The sequence below is a fragment of the Pipistrellus hanaki genome (genome assembly GCF_964339955.1).
Source record: "Pipistrellus hanaki genome assembly, chromosome: 1".
Classification (NCBI taxonomy): domain Eukaryota; kingdom Metazoa; phylum Chordata; class Mammalia; order Chiroptera; family Vespertilionidae; genus Pipistrellus; species Pipistrellus hanaki.
In genome coordinates this window covers 56,518,867-56,537,153 of record NC_140503.1, presented here as the reverse complement: position 1 = coordinate 56,537,153, position 18,287 = coordinate 56,518,867, and the positions used below count along the sequence as shown (strand labels likewise).

Genomic DNA, 18,287 nt, shown 5'->3' with positions numbered 1-18,287 from the left:
CCCTTATATAATATAAATCTTTAGTTATTCTCTTCAGGTGAATCATTACTGAGAGTTTCTTATTAATCCTGAAATGTTTTATGCCTATACTAATATATATATATATATATATATATATATATATATATATATATGTAATTTTCTGTCCATATTCTTCTTTTTAAACATTTATTAGGACATATTTTACACATTCTCTTGCACTCTGTTGTTTTCACTAAAAAATATACTTTGGAGATCTTCCCATATCTAAACATTTATAATGATCATTATATTATACATCTAGCAAAGATTAATTTAATATTTTTACTTTGTAAAAACAATCTCACTTTTAGTATCCACTGTAATTCTTATGGCCATCTTTTCATGAAACTCCTTTTCAGCCTTACTAACTACCATTGTTAGCATTTCAGGAAAAACATAATTACAAAGGAATCAGGAAAATACATAACCTTTCCATCAAAATCACTGTTCTTATGTCATTGAAATAAATGGTCTATGAAACGTACAAAATACTATAAAAATAAAAATATTATTTTTAAGGAAACCAACTGTTTAGAAACTGATTCTAAACAAAGTCAATAGAATGACTTCATATGTGAGTCATTAGACTTAACAACTAAAATAAATTTATGAATAAAAGTATTAAGTGTGACTCTGATATATAATAAACTTTTTACTGAGAATTTTTATATATCAAGCAGAATGCTCACATTTGACAAATTCTCATTCAATTCTTATAACAATTCTTCAAGTTAGGTACTACTATTATTTTTATTTCATAGCTGGTGAAAGTGTTATAAAATCCTATGGACCTTAGAAAACAATCACTTAGAGAACTCAAAACTTCTTATTTCCTTTTTTAAAATTTATTTTTATTTTAAAGGTCACATGGCTTATAAGTTGAACCCATGCCTACATGATTGCAGAGCCCATGCTCTTTATTATATATTTCATCCTCAGCCTTCTCTCCCCTAGCACTTTGCCTCGGCTCAGTCCGTGGCGATGGAATTTGGTGGAACTCGGCACAAAGAAGAAATCACACCTCAGTCATGATGGGTTGACCCCAATTCCTTCTTATTTTGGGGACTGTGCCAAGACATTTTGTTGCTTCCCCTACAGAATTAATTGCAGATTTTGATTTTCGTTGTCACCATTAAAAGTATTTATTAGCTGTTTATTTACAAGAGCTTCTATATAAAGTGAGTTAAAGAGATTTTAAAATTTTATAAGTCAAATGGCATTGCTATGGGTAGAAATAAAGGATATGTATCAAGTTAAGCATTAAACCACAGAAGTCGATGTAGAAATGCTTATCTTCTGTAAAAGGACGAACAAAATGTACAAAGGCAGTCCCTATAAAATAACTTTTTCTAAATTGTTTCAAAGTTCAAATTTGGAGTTTTAGCTTTCAAATTGGGGCTATTAGAAATATCACCAAGCAAATAAAATGGTAATTAAAATTGAGGCAATAAATGCATTAAAGGCCAGGGATGACCAGAAACAACCCCTAAAATATTTGTTGGAGTTAAACTGCAAATAAGGACTCATTCTAATAACTGTTGAGTTTATAGTACCCAAGGCCATACTGGTGAGCTCTTACTATTAAAATATTCTATGGTACAAACAAGCAAAATATATTAATTTTCCATTATAAATTGTTCAGTGATAGATGGTGAGTAGAGTAGGAGTTCCTTTAAAATATACTTAGAAAATACTAAGAATCATTTCATTTCATTTTCTTATTCTGGTTTATCATGGTTTATCACATGTAGCACTAAGTTGGCCCAAGTTATCAAAAATATAAGTTAATTTGTGTGTGAGCCATGTGTTTTTCAGATGTAGTAAAAATACTGTGACTATAAATTGTTCCATTGGTATGAGTTAGAGGCATAGTCTTATAGTAACATTTAGAAAAATTAAAAAAAAAAAACCTCTTTTTATTTTTTTTAAAATTTATTTTATTTATAGTTAATTATATCACATTAGTTTCAAGTCTATAACATAGTGATTAGATATTTATATAACTTATTTGATCACCCATATTATCCTACAGTTATTACGATATTATTGACTATATATACTACCATATTACATCCCCATTACTAACTTTATAACTGGCAGTCAGTACTTAATACCATTTGCCATTTTCACCCTCCTCCACACCCTCCTATTTAGCAATCATCAATTTGATCTCTGTATCTATGAGTCTGTTTCTGGTTTGTTTTGTTTATTTTCACAATTTAAAATATTCCCCTTTATCACAAAGGGCTAGAAATGTACATACATAATAATATTGGTTATTAAGATATACAAATGTGCCAAAACCATTTGGCTCAGTGGATAGAGAGTCGGCCTGCGGACTGAAAGGTTCCAGGTTTGATTCTGGTCAAGGGCATGTACATTGGTGGCGGGCACATCCCCAGTAAGGGGTGTGCAAGAGGCAGCTGATCAATGATTCTCTCTCATCGATGTTTCTAACTCTCTATCCCTCTCTCTTCCTCTTTGTAAAAAATAAATTAAAAAATACATTAAAAACACACACACACAGATTTATCTTAAAAAAAAATAAAAAAAGATATACAAATGTGATTAGAAACATGTTGTTGTTTTAATTCTGAAATGAACCTTAGGAATTACCTGGTCCTTAGGAATTAGTTTTAAAACAATCCAGTGGTAGCAGTCTGAGAGGACTAGGGGAATGATATTGGACATATGTTGATAATTGTGGAAGCTGAATGATAGGTACATGAGATATATTATTCTCATCATTGCATATGTTTAAGTATTTCAATAATAAAAAATATTTTTAAATAATGGTGAGGATAACATGTAGGCTTAAATATTTATATTAAACTAGTTCTCAATGATGGTCTAAAGTTTCTACTATCCCAAGATTAAAGGCTAAAAACTTTAAAACGTATCTAGTCAGAATTTAAAGAATAAGTATGTCAATTTTTTAAATTTACCCCTTAATCTATATACAGTTGAAGCTTTACTACTTTATTAGTATTAGCGGAGCAAAGTTTGTTATCAGATGGTCTTTCTTTTTAATGCACTTTATTTTACCTTCTCCAAATACTTAATGCACAGGTAAAAACTCCTTAGTAAATAAATAATCATCCCCTAAAGCCATGCAATTTAAAATGCATTTATAAAGGTTGTGGGTCATCATTTATGGTAATGGAGTGTGAACAAACAAATTAACTCTAAGTATGAAGGGAAAAAACTGGTTCCAGGCAGCAAGCATAAAACTTTTATTAGTCTTTGACACGTTGGTCCCAAGAACATGCCTCAGCCACCAACCACCAACAAACCCTCCCCCAAAGTCCTGTTCAGTACTTTATCATCATTGCTGTTTGGGCTTGCAAACAAGTCATTTATTAAGAAGAAAAACCAAGTTTTGCTTTGCCATGCCAGAAGAGGATGATGGCAAACATAGAAAAATGAAATTGCCTTCAAGTAAACTACTTCAAAGTAAGATTTTCAGAAAACCCAGTGGATGTATCCTCATTTGCCATACCCAGGAAAAGTTTACTCGCTGGGGGACACACCCTGACTAACTGCATAGCCCCAACTGGATTCCAAGTCTCCTGGTTTATATGGTGCAGCAGTTTCTCAACTCTGGGAATGAGCAATGGAAATAGATTCTGTACTTATACATTTACTATCAGATCATTAAAGCAAATAGAAGAAATATATATATTAAAGGATTTTTTTCCCTTTAAGGTATAAATATATTTAAAATTTTGAAACTTTAGCAGGTTGAACATATTTACCTAAGGGAGGGTTATACATCCTACATCGACTTCATTTAGGAATAGCTGAGAAAATTATTGCCTTACTAATTTTCATATATGATGATTTCCCTGACATGTCCTATAAAAGATTCTTTTTGCTTTATATAGAAAGATAAGTTGAAGAACTATGAAACATGACTAGAAGAGCATCAGTCAGAAAGATATGTTCATATAAGGGAAATAATATTCTATTCATCCTTCAACCTACTTTGTAAGATTTTTTTTTTACAGCCATTGGTATTCTCATTAATCCAGATCTAAGGGTCACAGTTACCCTCAGAGTTCATCAGAGAGCAAAGCAATTTCCTGGACCAGACCCTCAAGTTCAGGTATAATCATAAAACATGGGTTTTATTCCCAAGATAGCCTTTGTAAAGCAAGTGATTAAGGCTTTGTCTCATGGGATCCCCATTAATCCAGGAAAAGGAAATTGCCTTCTCCCTGAATGAGTAACTGCTGATGGTCTGGCCATGGGATCTTTTTTTTCTAAAGCATATTAACATTTAAATAACAATGTAAAAAATTAATTTATTTTCCAATTATAGTTGACATACAGTATTATATTAGTTTCAGTGTACAACATAGTGTTCAGACATTTATACACCTTATGAAGTGATCACCATCTGACACTATCTATAGTTATTACAATGTTATTGACTATAGTCCTCATGCTGTACTTTGTATCGCCATGACTATTTTTATAATTGGCAATTTGTACTTCTTAATCTGGCCATGGGATCTTGATTATTGACAACTTTCAAAGTTTTTTTCTCAAATTAAGTCAATAAATGAACCTCCTAACTAAATAATCTCTTCAACTGTCATGGACATTTTAACACATTTCTCAATTCCCTGTTCTCATTGATTTTCCAATTGTGGAAAATGAAAGTTACATTTGACCCTCTCAGCTGCCTTATGTTTGTAGAATCCTTTCAGAGAGAAGTTGAATTTTTTAATCGACTGGAGAACAACCTCAACTGTTTCACCCATCTACCGTGTGGGGTTCCACAGCTGTTAACGAATATTTACATTGCAAGTATTAGAAATATGATATTCTGCAGAAATTATGTATATTTTTTTAAATTTAAGAATCCATATCTGAATCCATGTTATTTTACTAATTTATTTTTACTTTTTTTTAAATTAACTACTGAAAAATTGTGAATTACATGCATGACTTGCATTTGTGGCTGGGGTAGAGCACCAGGTTCTGCCCCGCTAGTTCAGCCTCTACTTCCATGGACTTTGTTTATCCATATCTTCATTGATGTAAATATATGCTGTTGACTTTCAATTATCTGTGCAAATAGGGATTTAAGGATGCTTAAGATATATATTCCAGGTAATTCATAACTAAATTTTAACTATTAATTTGTATCCTTTTTCATTCAACCTTTCCCCTCCAACGATGTAATTAAATACAATAATCTGGCTTGTGATTTATTCCTTTCCTCTCCCTTTTGGAATGTGGCCTGTACAAAAGAAAGCGTGAGAAAAGGAATACCCGATAGGGAAGGAAGAGAAAAGAAATAGGAATCAAGAATAGATGAGGAACTAAGTTGTCTGCTCTTAAGTGATAGATATCATATGACCTTCACATCCCCTTATGGATTCAATAGTGTTTATCAATAGCCTGATGTGTACGGCCCATAGTTGTCACTGAGGAGAAGTAATCAACACCACCATCTTCTGTTCAGTTTAGTTGACATACAATGACTCTTATTGTACTATATTATATGGGCTACCCAAGTGTCACATTAGTATCATGAAAAAAGTCTTATGTGAGAACAAAATTGGGAAATTCTCATTTACATAGAGAAGTAAAAAAATATGCTGGAAGAAGGAGACAGGAAGTCAAACTCATTTTGAATAAACAGCCTAAATTAGAGCCAGTTTACAGTGTGTAGGCTAATGGTACACCAAAGCTCAAGCAAGAATCCCTGAGCATGGCAAGGGCAAGAACACCGATAGCCCCCAAATTAGGTTCTTATAATTAATATGAAATATTTATTTCATACCAGTTCCATTTTAGGGGTCAGGGGGGAAGCCCTTGTTCAAGACCTCTTAGCTGATAATGTCAGAACATATCATTCTAAACTTAAATACATTTAAAACATTTAAACAAATAAAGTTGTTCTTTAATAATGATAATTAAGTGCTGAATTAAAAGACTTCCTTAATGGTTTCAAAACTCTTACTGGGAAAGATTGATTTTGGGAAGCATAATAGAATATAGTTTAACCGTTAAAGAGTCAGGTAGGTGTCAGGTAGGCTAAATTAAGTATTTGCTTCAGAAGTTAATAAAAGTCATACCTAAAAGAGAAATTAGGGAGTTGTTCTTGAGAGAAACAGAGCTACCACCTCCCCCAATGAATACAGAGACTTTCTACTAACGAGGAAGTCTTTTTCAAAGTTAGGCATAGGAAAAATAAACTTAAAAAATAAATAAATAACAATTTTTATGCTATGCCTCATTTCACACTCAGCCAGTCTTTCTAATTGTGAGACTTCTCTCCTTCTGTACAATACTAATAGCACAGCCTACAGTTCTCAGGCAAAGGCATATCCTATCGAAAAGAGATTTTCCTACAGGGAGAGCATTCTTGTAGCCATACGATGCCTTTAGACCTTTTTCTTAAAAAGAAAAAAATGTATACCCATTCACTGAATCTTCTTAAAGATACTCTGACATGAGTAGGGAAGTTTTATCATTATTATTTTATATGAATAAAATGAATCCCAGAGAGAATAATGGAAGGAAGGCCAGGTACTCTTAGTAAGGAAGGTTAACTTTCAGGTCCTCTTACCAAGTCTTCTTAAAGACCCTCATTCCTCTTGATAGACTTTCCTCCTTTTACTGCATCCCATCTTCTCTCCTTTGCTCTTTTTGTATTCTGTGAGGTGATATTCTCACCAGTAGAAGAACTGCAGAGATTGCTCACCACACCTGTAGTCTTAGTGCCTTCAACTTCCCAGGACAGAAATTAATTATCTTAGAATGTCTAGAATTATTATTATTTTTTTTTTGTCTAAGAGTTTATGTCCATTGTTTTAACATGCTCTGAAATTTTTATAGAAACGTGTGTTTGTTGACTGTACGCTATGTTTTTGCTCTCTGTAAAAATGCAGAATGTGGCAGTGTCCCCAGGTTCAACTGACAGGGTTGCTAATGGTGATGGGATGCCTGGAGATGAACAAGATGAAAACAAAGAAGAAGATGATAAATCCGGTGGTGTGAAGTTCGGATGGGTGAAAGGTGTGCTGGTGAGAAAGCTCCTCTCTTTACAAATGAGAATGATCCATTCAATGTTCGTCTATAGTAGACTGTTAACAAGGCCTGAACACCAGGCTTACAAAGACCTGGTTTGCCGCACTGTCACTTCTCATGTCCCTTTCAACACCCTTCCATCTGCAGGTAAGGTGCATGCTGAATATCTGGGGTGTCATGCTCTTCATTCGCCTCTCCTGGATTGTTGGAGAAGCTGGAATCGGTAAGCATGTTTCCCCTCTCTTATATAATTTTTTATGTCAATTTTAAGTTCAATGAGCAGTTTGTGTTTACCATTAATGCTGAATGTGAGATGAAGGTCACAGAAGAGCATTTGTACTCTTGCTTTCCTCTTAGACTTGTTTGTCAGAGAGGAAAGGTGAAGCATTAACTCCTGGGAGACTGGAATTTTCCAGTTTGTCAACCAGATAAATGCTCAAGGAAATATTTCTACATTTTCAAAGAGTTTTAGGTGTACAGGTATATAGACACACGTTCATATTAAATAATAGTATTTATGTTCGTGACATACTGACATTTATCAGAGTATTCTCCTTATGACTATTGGCAAAACTTCACTACGTAAAAATAACTTGAGGAAAACTAGTGAAAATGTGACCTGACTAATAAAAATGCTGAATTGTTGAACATTTTCCAAAAAAAATAATTCTGTTCATTTCAGATATCAGCAGTAAGAAAACAAAGGTTAATAAAGTATTGCCAGATGGAAGCGTACGTGATAGATAAAATGATTGAGATCATATATATAACTCTTGCTAATTTTTCTAAATGGAAAATGTATGCTGTTGAAATTATTATGAGTGATTACTTAATGTTTAAATATTATATTCTACTTAAAGTATTATTTCCCTGGCAAATATTTTTATTGAAAGTATATTAATAAAATTTATATAAAAATGTATTTGAATTTTATCAAAGTTCCTTAATTTAAAGTGATAAAAATTGATAATGGTGTTCTACTCTATATATAGAAAATACATTATGGATTCACTCTTAGGGAAGACTTATAAATTATTAGTATCAAGAACATAGACATTTGGATAGGTTTTCCGATACTATTCCAGAATGTATCTCACTTCTCATTCAAAAGGTGCTTGGTCAATATTTAACACCTTTGCTCCTCAGAACATTCAGAATCATCAGAAGACTACCCCGGAAAAAGAAAGGGCTGGGTTGTAAATTGAAAAACTGGAACCAGTTCCCATAGTTTTTCCATGTTTCATGTTTGGCAACCGGCTGGGTTCCTGACAAAGGGCTCCTTGCTGGCTTTATGATGCATGTCAAATGAGTGCTTACAGCCTCAGGGTTCCAGATAAGTATATGCTGTTCCATGGAAAATCTGCATCTTAACATTGCCAAGTTTTTGCTCCAGGGTTTCATGCAAAATTAGGTTTCTAAGGGCAGTTTAGTAACTTATTGAGATCATCAAGAATCATTACTTTGTTTGGAGGTGTGGGCATAGCCAAGGGCAAAAGTAATTCTTTTTAATGCAATTTATTTAACATCCATATGTTTGGGCTATAATCTGAACTTTAATCAGATCTTACATTACTCTTCACAGTCAATCCAGTTTCATGTTTATTGCAACACTGTAAAATAGGAAGAATCCTATCTTCTGCTAAACTGCTTATTATGCTTTCAGGCATCCGTCTTGTTTTAATAAAGACCTTTTACTTACACAGTTCAATCCTACTTTAGAAGAGAGAGTTCTACCTAAATGGCTATTAAAATAAGTTTCATACTACCCTTTCTTTTAACTCTCAGAGAATAGACTTTAATGAGCAGTAGAAACATACTACCCTTACTCAGTTTTACTGGCCTTTGCTCTAAACTTAAAGCTAAATTAGTTCATTAAGTCCCATTTGAGTCCCCTTTATTGGTGAGAAAAGAGATAATACAAATAGTTTCTTCTTGCTTTGGGGATAGCTAGGAGAAGAAACCTGAATACACTGAGCCCAGACCCTGGGGACAAAGCCAGAAGAAAGCTGGAGCCAGGAGTAACTAACTGTAGCCCTTAGGTAACCATTCTGGAGTCACGAGTGTTGGCTGTCTTGTCCCCAAAAGCAAGTGGTAGAATGAGCCAATAATGCTATCTCCTTGTTCTCTGCCTTGGAGACTGTGGCTGGGGCCAGATAGTTTCCCCTAAACTTAACTATCCAGCAGGGAAGAAGGATGTGAAAAGCAGGTATGACCAAAAGCAAGTAATTTATACTCTGTGAGGGTAATTTTGTCATCTAAAAATTGGGGAGCTGGACGAACGGTTTCCCAATCAATTCTTTGAAGGTAAATGATAAAGAACCTCGCTGAATAGCCAAACACCAATTGAGACAGGCTGAGGATAGTGCTATAGTTTTAAGACTGTGTGATGTATAAAAATTAAATGGGATGTTAAGTTAGAAAATTGTAGAATCGCCCTAACCGATTGGGCTCAGTGGATAGAGCATCGGCCTGCCAACTGAAGGGTCCCAGGTTCTATTCTGTCAAGGGCAAGTACCTCGGTTGTGGGCACATCCCCAGTAGGGGGTGTGCAGGAGGCAGCTGATCGATGTTTCTCTCTCATCGATGTTTCTAACTCTATCCTTCTCCCTTCCTCTCTGTAAAAAAAAAAAAATGTATTTAAAAACAAACAAACAAAACACTGTAGAATCTAGGGATTCACTTTGAAAGATCAAACTCGGTAAGCATGGGCATTTTTAATAGATGCCCCAGGTATTTTCTGGAGTAGGTGATTAGATGACTGTACTTTGAGAAAACTAGGAACTAAATGTTTTCTACCCTACTTTTTAGCAATGGGATTTTATGTTTGTGAGAGAGAAACAAATCCCTCCACTGTTTACATGAATAAAATTTATTTCTGGAGTTCATACCATTTACAGAAACGTATGCAATGCCAAGGGATAAATTAAGAATTGTTGGGAAAATAGAGGCAAGGGGAAAATTGGGGTAGGGAGATAAAATCAGAGTAGGTTTAATACCCTGAAATGCAACCTATATGGGTCTGTATAGTTGTTGGGCTGAGCTAAACATTTGCTCAAACTTACTCAAAACAAAGTCAAGAGCAAGATGATTTGCAAAAAGTCAAAAGAAATCACTTTTAGAGTTTGAGAGGCACAAAGAACTCAGGCTGCATAGTGATGAAGAGGTGATGCTCACCCAGGATCCCTGCCAGAGATGTAAAAAACGCAGTGCAACTATTCCTTAGAATACCACACTTAAGAATGTAAGGTGCCAAAGCAATATGGTAGAAGTTTGCATGTTTTACCCGTAGTTAGCTTCTTCCTACTGCACGTGTAAAATAGTCTAGAGACCTATGCTAGAGCCGGGATGTTCCCGTTTCTTCCCTTAATCTCCCTAGACTTCAATATCTCCTGGGAACGTCCAGAGAGTTCACAACCTCTCTTGGCTGATAACCCTTCTAATCATTCTTGAAACTTAGAGAGCCTGCCAACACTTTCGGAGGATGGCAAATTGTGGGAAGGCAAATATATGGAGGAACTAATAGAAGATAAGCTTATGTTCCTCTGGTACCAATTCCAGCTGATAATGGTCTAGACTTGTCCCTGGCACCTTTACAAATTTATGTCCTGTGTTTGGGCAAATAGAGGGAAGTATCTGCTTTTCAACTACTTTAAGCTCAAAATAATCCTTAGCTGAGGGCACCCTTGCCTTCCTTTGAATTCTGGTTTACCACTCTCTCCCTCTCATAATCATTGAATTCTGTACCATAAGATCCTGGAGGGCAGCTTTCTTCATTTTATTTGTTCTTTGTATTTCTCATGTTATCTAACACGTAGCTGGATAGAGAGTAGGCTTTTAATAAACAATAGCTATTATGGCTATTGTGGATCAGATCACAAAGCATTGCCACTGATTGTGGTCTGTGTTCTATGCACAATACTGGCCACTTCACACAAGCATTCTTTCTCATTTCACTGCCATTTTTGGCCCAGAAAATTATTAACTTGTCAGAAGTCACATAGCCAGTGCGTGGAAGTAGTTCAATTTGGTTCTTTCCATATCACTTATCTGCCAGATGAACAATTTGTTAGATTGTATCTAAGTTCCCATTCCCACACAACCAAATATACATAAAAAGATAGTTACCTGGAAAGATGAACATTTATTCTTTAGTTATATTAACAGCTTGGTATTGTATAGGCCAATAACTATGTGTATAAGTGCCTTTAGAACTTCATCATCATCACCAGTGAAGGTTCATGTTAAATTTTGACTAGCCATAGTTGCTTCACTGTGTTCCATTTCACACTCCACATCTCAGCTCGTGAGTTTGCAGGATCTGACCTACTATTGACAGAAACCTTTAGAACTGAGCACTTACTCTGTGGCAATCGTTAGGCCACCTTGTTAACTCAAATTTGGTCCTTTGGTGATTGGCCTAGGCTTGCTGGTTTTTATGCAAATGACCTAACGAATTGTTCCACCAGTTAATTGCCTTTATTTTTCCTCTCTCAACTGAGGTCTTGCTGTGATTATCATCGGCTTAGCCGTGACAGTGACTGCTATCACAGGTTTATCCACCTCTGCTATTGCCACAAATGGATATGTCAGAGGAGGTAATTAAACTTGTGACCCGCATGATCATTTGTAAGGTAAAGGCAACACAGGCTCAAATAGTTCACCACTGACCTTTCTGGAGTGTTTTTAAAGGTAATCCAAGTTTCCCCCCAACCCCTCCTCAGGAGAGATGCAAGAAGAATGGGGAAGGATTTTGACCTTTGTCAACCGCCCAACTCTCTCATTCATTCCTCTCCAGCAAGAGAGAAGGTCAAATGTCATGTTTTCTCTTTTCACAGCCAGGGTAGTTTCTCTCCCAGGACATCAGCACAAGTCAACGTTTCCTTTCCAGGGCTGCAGTTTAGATTGTGTTTACTTTTGGAAACCATCCTTCATCGTAATGAGCAGTGCTCTGGCTTGATCTGTATGCCAGGCAAACCAGTTTCTCTTTAGCACAAAGGAACTCCATTGTGGCCCAAGGCTTGGACGTGAAGACTTAAACCAGAGGCAGTATAGTTTGTGGCAATACGGAATCCAAGGAAGAAAAGTAAAATGTGCTATCTTTTATCTTTCATTGCTAACAGGTCTTGGAGTTCTCATAATTCTTCTTTCCACCATGGTAACCTCTATTACTGGGTTGTCAACTTCTGCAATAGCAACTAACGGGTTTGTGCGTGGAGGTAAAATTTCTAAGATATCTAATGCTCTCATCACTTGCTACGGGTAGGCAAAACTTTTTATATACTTTTTTTAAAATGGGAACAAGAAAGTAGCCCAATGTTCTTGAAGCCTGGCTAACCCTTTGGATGATCCGGATGCTGAAGGAAATATGAGGTACTGTGAGTAGAGACCTGGCCCACTCGGGCCAGCTGTGGTCTCTTTTCTAATGGACTCTCTGGCACATTGCAGGTCCCAGTTTCCAGATGCTCAGCTTCCTTGCGCAAATGTTTTATTTTTACAGGCTAATCTGCACTCCGCTTCCTGTTAATTCCTGGACATGGCTTCAATTTTAAAGTTCAGTACATTTCAGGTGTTTTCTAGATCTTCGTGGAATGTGGTTCTTTAGAACATTTCAGGTTTCTCATCGGGAGACTACTGAATCTTCTGTGACAAGAGGCAGACTGCTGCCTCCTGACGTACTGGGGACTTCTTGAAGTACTGGAGCCAAACACTTTTCTTGGGGGATTTTGCAGGTCTTGGAGTCATCATCATTGGCCTGAGTGTGGTAGTGACAACACTCACAGGTATTTCTATGTCTGCCATTTGCACAAATGGAGTAGTAAGAGGAGGTAAGCCGATTCATTTACTTGTGACTGTAAGCTTGGTAATGTAGTAACATCTAGAGTTCATTTAATGTTAGAGGTAAAAATTTTATATTGATAGTTAGTCTCCAAAGCCTTCAAATAAGACAAAATAATCCAAAATGTAAGGGGTCAGACAAAGTTCTTCTCAACTAATATTAAGAGATCTCAGAAAAGATTTCTTCAACCCATTTCCAGTGATTGAACATGTTTATAAAGTAGAGAGTGACCAGGTGTCTAGAAAGAAGGCATTTTTTATGCCTTCGACAAGCCCTGTTGGCTCTCTCCCAGGTCCCCTCAGCATGGGTCTTCTCCAGTGGCCCAGCTGTCACTGCTGAAACTTCCCACTTTGTCCTCAGAGTTCACCCCAACACTATGTTTCCAGTGTCCAACAGCCATAAGAAGATCTTTAAAAAGAAAAACAAACAAAACAAAGAGTTTCTTTCAAATTATCCAGGAACAAGCAGGCCTACACAGAAAATGAAATACCTAAAGTTGATCAATGTCCAAACTTCTTTCTTTCAAACCCTTCCATTCTGCTTTGGTTCCTCAGGGTTTCTATTTGGGTATCTTACCCAAGTCTCCCCACCCAAGAGCTTCTAAAACACAGTGCTACCCACAACACACCTCCTCTCATAATTTCTGGGTGGCTCTCATTTTGACCAAGCCTAAGTAACTGGCTAGCCAAATTATTTAATGTAATATGGACAAAGGAAATAATGGGTATTTGCCCCACTTAGGTAATAGGTTACATTTTCAGAGAGGGCTTTGACCCCTTAACCCACAGGAGTGACTATAGTGGAGGAAATTCCTTTTCAGTAAAGATAATTTGTTTTGATTTTAGTTATGTTTGTTCAATGTCATTTCCCTACCAATTCTGTCTACCTCTAAGACAAGCTTAGTATAGGAAGCTATTAATTTACTGTGGTCTGTGATAATACAAGCTATGAGGTCTCTCAACATCGAATCTTTTTTTTTTTTACCTTCACTGACAACTCTCAGGACTCTCTAAGCAGTTAACTAATCCACTCAGTATTTCATGTGCAAAGAAATACTCAGTCAAATACAGAGCTACCTTTTTAAGGTCCAAGGGAGAAGTAGTTGTTCCTCCCTACCTTTATTCCCATTTGTCTCCTCCACACACATAGAGGTATTTGGCAGTAATTATGCCTTCTTGAACTAAAAACATTTAAAAAACAAGTATGATTTATAGAGTTGATAATACACAGAACTATACAAATACCTTTTCACACAGCAAATATGTACCAGACAATTATAACAGGAAGGGAGTTAGAATAACAATGATAAACTTCACCTACTTCATTTTCTGCCTAACCTGCCTGTTTTTGAAAATTTCAGATATAAAATTTTACTTCAGTTGCATTATTGATTTGAACTTTCCAATGAAATTTTATAAAAGACAAAGCACTTTTTGTAAAGTTTGCTGTACTCTTGTTTGTAACATTTGTGTTTAATTAGGTTTTAATAAGTTGGATTTCACTGAGTCAGGATAGCTCTATTGTAGATAATATACAAAGTGCAAGGAAGGTTTAAGTTATTCATTAAGGTGACACAGATTCCTAAAATTATTAAGAAAATATAATCTTTTTATTAGAACAATTAATATTTTACATCTTCTCAGATGTTCAGAATTATTTAGCCATATAAACTAAATCCCTTATAAAATAAATAAACTAAATCCCTTAGTGGTTCCTCATGTAAAGCGTGTTGTTTCTGTTTCAGGTGGGGCCTACTATCTCATCTCCAGGAGCTTAGGGCCAGAGTTCGGTGGGTCTATAGGCTTGATCTTTGCTTTTGCCAACGCAGTGGCCGTTGCTATGTATGTGGTGGGATTTGCTGAGACTGTGGTAGACCTTCTTAAGGTAAGTAAAAGCTCTTCTTTTTTATCCAAGCAAGATAATTTGGCTTAATTTGCTTTTTCAGGGTACTAGGGCATATTATTATGGCAAGATGAGAAGAAATAGATTTATTCTGTAGAATGTGGAACTTTGATATAGTTGAAGGAGCCCTAGGCTTGACATTAAAACTAACTAAACCAGAGCATTGGCCTGCGGACTGAAGTGTCCCGGGTCAGACTCTGGGCAAGGGCACATGCCTCCATTGCAGGCTCCACCCCAGTCCAGGCCCTGGTCAGGACTTATACAGGAGGCAACCAATCGATGTGTTTCTCTCATATCACTATTTCACTCTTTCCCTCTCTCTTTCACTCTCTAAGAATCAATGGAAATTTATCCTCTGGTGAGGATGAAAAAAAACAAACACAAATCTGACTTAAAATCCTGACTCTCACATTTACCGGCTGTTGGACCAATCCCTCTATTCATCTGAATCTTGTTTTCAAAATATTTAACATGGACTAATACTCTTCTATGCATTTCATAGAAATGTGGTACAGATAAAATGAAATAATATATAATGGGTATTATTAGCAGCAGTAATACAGTATTCTCACCCTCTTCACTGAGGGTCTGTCCTAAGCCCTTTAGTAGATGCCTGAAACTGTAGACAGCACTAAACCTTACATATTCTATGCTTCCTATATATAACTATGATAAAGTTTAATTTATAAATTAAGCACAAGAGATTAACCACAATAACTCAATAAAATAGAAAAATTCTAAGAATACCTTATAATAAACATTATATGAATGTGGTCTCTTTCAAAATACCTTATTGTACTGTAGTCACCTTCTCACTTAAAGGAAGCTCTCTACGACTTTGACTTTGGCATATCCGAATTGCCAGCACCACTACCCTTGCACCGTGAAACCATTAACTAGAATAGGCTACTTGAACACAAGCACCAAGATATCATGATAGTTGATCTGATAACCTAGAAGACTACTGCGTGACTGACAGGCAGGCATGAACACACTGGACAAAGGGATGATTCACATCCTAAGTGGGACAGAGCAGACAGCATAAGATTTCATCATGCTACTCAGTACAGCACTTAATTTAAAGCTTATGAATCATTTATTTCTGGAATTTTCCATTTAATACTTTTGGACCATGGTTGGCCATGGGTAACCGAAACTATGCAGAGGGAAACCACAGATAAGGGTAGGGGGACTACTGTATTACTATTATTATTATAGGTTTACAAACAGAAAGGAAGTTAAAACATTAGAATAACCCACTGCAGAAAACTAGGCTCCATCTAGGTGGTATATGTGTGTGCATATGAATTAGCTGTATGTTACCTAACTTCTAGTCCTCTTTCTGTGGTAGTGATAGCATTCATTGAATTTAATTGGTAACAGTATATTTATTTAAAAATTAGATAAATAAATGATTGAGTCATACAGTTCATAAGGTATGCTCTCTTCAAAAGAGTATAGTTTGTTTTTTGATTAAATAAAACTTATATTCCAATATACACTTTGGAAAACACTCATTTTCATTCCTCTAGAATTTCTCTGACACACAAAAATAACTAGCCATTCTTCTGAAACAATACAGGATATGTGTATCTACACATACTTTTACTTATTGCTTTAATAGCTTCTAAAGCTGTAATTAGAATGAATCTCTAGAATGTCCAACTCCTAACTTTGGCTATCAAAGGCCTATTATCCTAAAAAGAATAATGTTTGGTGTGTGTTTTTTTTGTTTTGTTTTGTTTCAAATATATTTTATTTATTTTATACAGAAAGTAAGGGAGAGAGAGAGAGAGAGAGTTAGAAACATCGATGAGAGAGAGTCATCAATCAGCTGCCTCTTGCACACCCCCTTCTGGGGATATGCTCACAACCAAGGTACATGCCCTTGACTGGAATCGAACCCGGGACCTTTCAGTCCCCAAGCTGACGCTCTATCCATTGAGCCAAACCGGTTTCGGCAATGTTTGGTTCTTTATCTTCTCAAATTCACGAGCACTTCATTTTTCCATCATCCTGTATGGCCCCAGACAGTAGTGTATAGTATCTCATCTTACTGTTAAATAATACAATAAATACACAAGCGGGGGGGGGGGGGAATAAAAACTCCATCTCTAACTATTTTTTGTGATTTTTTCCCCCCCCAGGAGAGTGATTCAATGATGGTGGATCCAACCAATGATATCCGGATCATAGGCTCAATCACAGTGGTGATTCTTTTAGGAATTTCAGTGGCTGGAATGGAATGGGAAGCAAAGGTGAATTTCACAAAATGAGGTTGTCAACAACCGATGGTCAGGCCTGGAGCAAATTGCAGGGACAGAAGGAGGCCCATATTTAAAAAGAATTACTGTTATTACTTGCTATGGGAAAGTTGCATGTTAGGCCTAGGTGGAACACTAAGCCCTCCAAGCACTACATCCAGGTGGTCATGACTCACAGCTCACATGTGACATGATCAGATCATGTCTTTGTCCTTCTTTATGTATCATCACAGTGATACAACTACCACGGTTGGTGCCATCTTCATGCTCAGATCCCCTTATGATCATAGCAATGGTACATGCTGGCAGCATGCGTTTCTCCATCACACCCCTAGTAGCCCCTTTCAAGGTGGTTGTGGGTGCTGAAACTCAAATTAAATGGCAAATGTGTTGAAAGAAGGTAATAGAGACAGAAATGATCATTCTCTGAAATCTGGTACTTCAGTAGCAAATTAGAGGGCATCACAAGCCTTGGAACTTGACAATCCCTGAATATAAAAAGTAGTAAAACAGTTAGTAAACTTCTCAATGATGGGGAGCTTGTTTTCTGAATGCTTTGTAACTATACAGTGACTGGTCGAATAGAAACTGAACTTATATACTTAGAGATAAGTAACGAGACTACTGGTGCTCATCGGCTATGAAAAGATGGCCAAAGCCTTCCATCTATAGAAAGCAATAGGAAACACTCCTACATGGCACTTATGTATGGATTATGCGTTCACATATTAAACAAAAAACGATTAAGTATTTGTCCTGAGCATTCTGCTAGGCACTGGATATTCAGCCCTGAATAAAACAGGCACAATTTCTACCCTAGTTGAGTACATGGTCATGAGGATCTGAGTAATAAAGGAGATAACAAGTACACATAACGTGGCAAATTCTAAAAGTACTATGAAGGCAATAAGCAGGGCACTGAGATAGAAAATAATGGGAAACCCACTTTCAATGGCTTTATTCCCTGAGGGCAATGATATAGTTTCATAATAATAGAGGGTAGAAATTAAAGTTCTGCTGTTAAAATGCCTAGATTCAAATCTAGTTTACAACCATATGACCCTTAGTAAGTTGTTTAATTTATTTTCATGACTCAGTTTCTTTTTATCTTTACATATTGATAATACTACCTACTTTTGAAAGAATACTGATAAAGTTAAATTTGCAGCTGTTATATTGTAAACCCTTGGCGAATGTTAGCTATTATTGATTTAGATCCA

At 36.1% G+C, this 18,287-nt stretch overlaps 1 protein-coding gene across 3 annotated transcripts in view; it reads left to right on the top strand.

Annotated features, from left to right (window-relative positions):
• Positions 1–18,287, top strand: part of SLC12A1 (solute carrier family 12 member 1) — an 89,562-nt gene that overhangs the window by 5,192 nt on the left and 66,083 nt on the right. The window contains exons 3-8 of one of the 3 annotated variants that reach the window (XM_084902281.1): positions 6,927–7,061; positions 7,213–7,288; positions 11,565–11,660; positions 12,186–12,281; positions 14,646–14,785; positions 16,951–17,061. In XM_084902281.1, coding sequence (XP_084758407.1) covers positions 6,927–7,061; positions 7,213–7,288; positions 11,565–11,660; positions 12,186–12,281; positions 14,646–14,785; positions 16,951–17,061 — 654 coding nt within the window. Of the gene's footprint in view, positions 1–6,926; positions 7,062–7,212; positions 7,289–11,564; positions 11,661–12,185; positions 12,282–12,794; positions 12,891–14,645; positions 14,786–16,950; positions 17,062–18,287 lie in introns of all 3 variants that reach the window. The other 2 variants (XM_084902283.1, XM_084902282.1) reach the window with 2 other exon arrangements.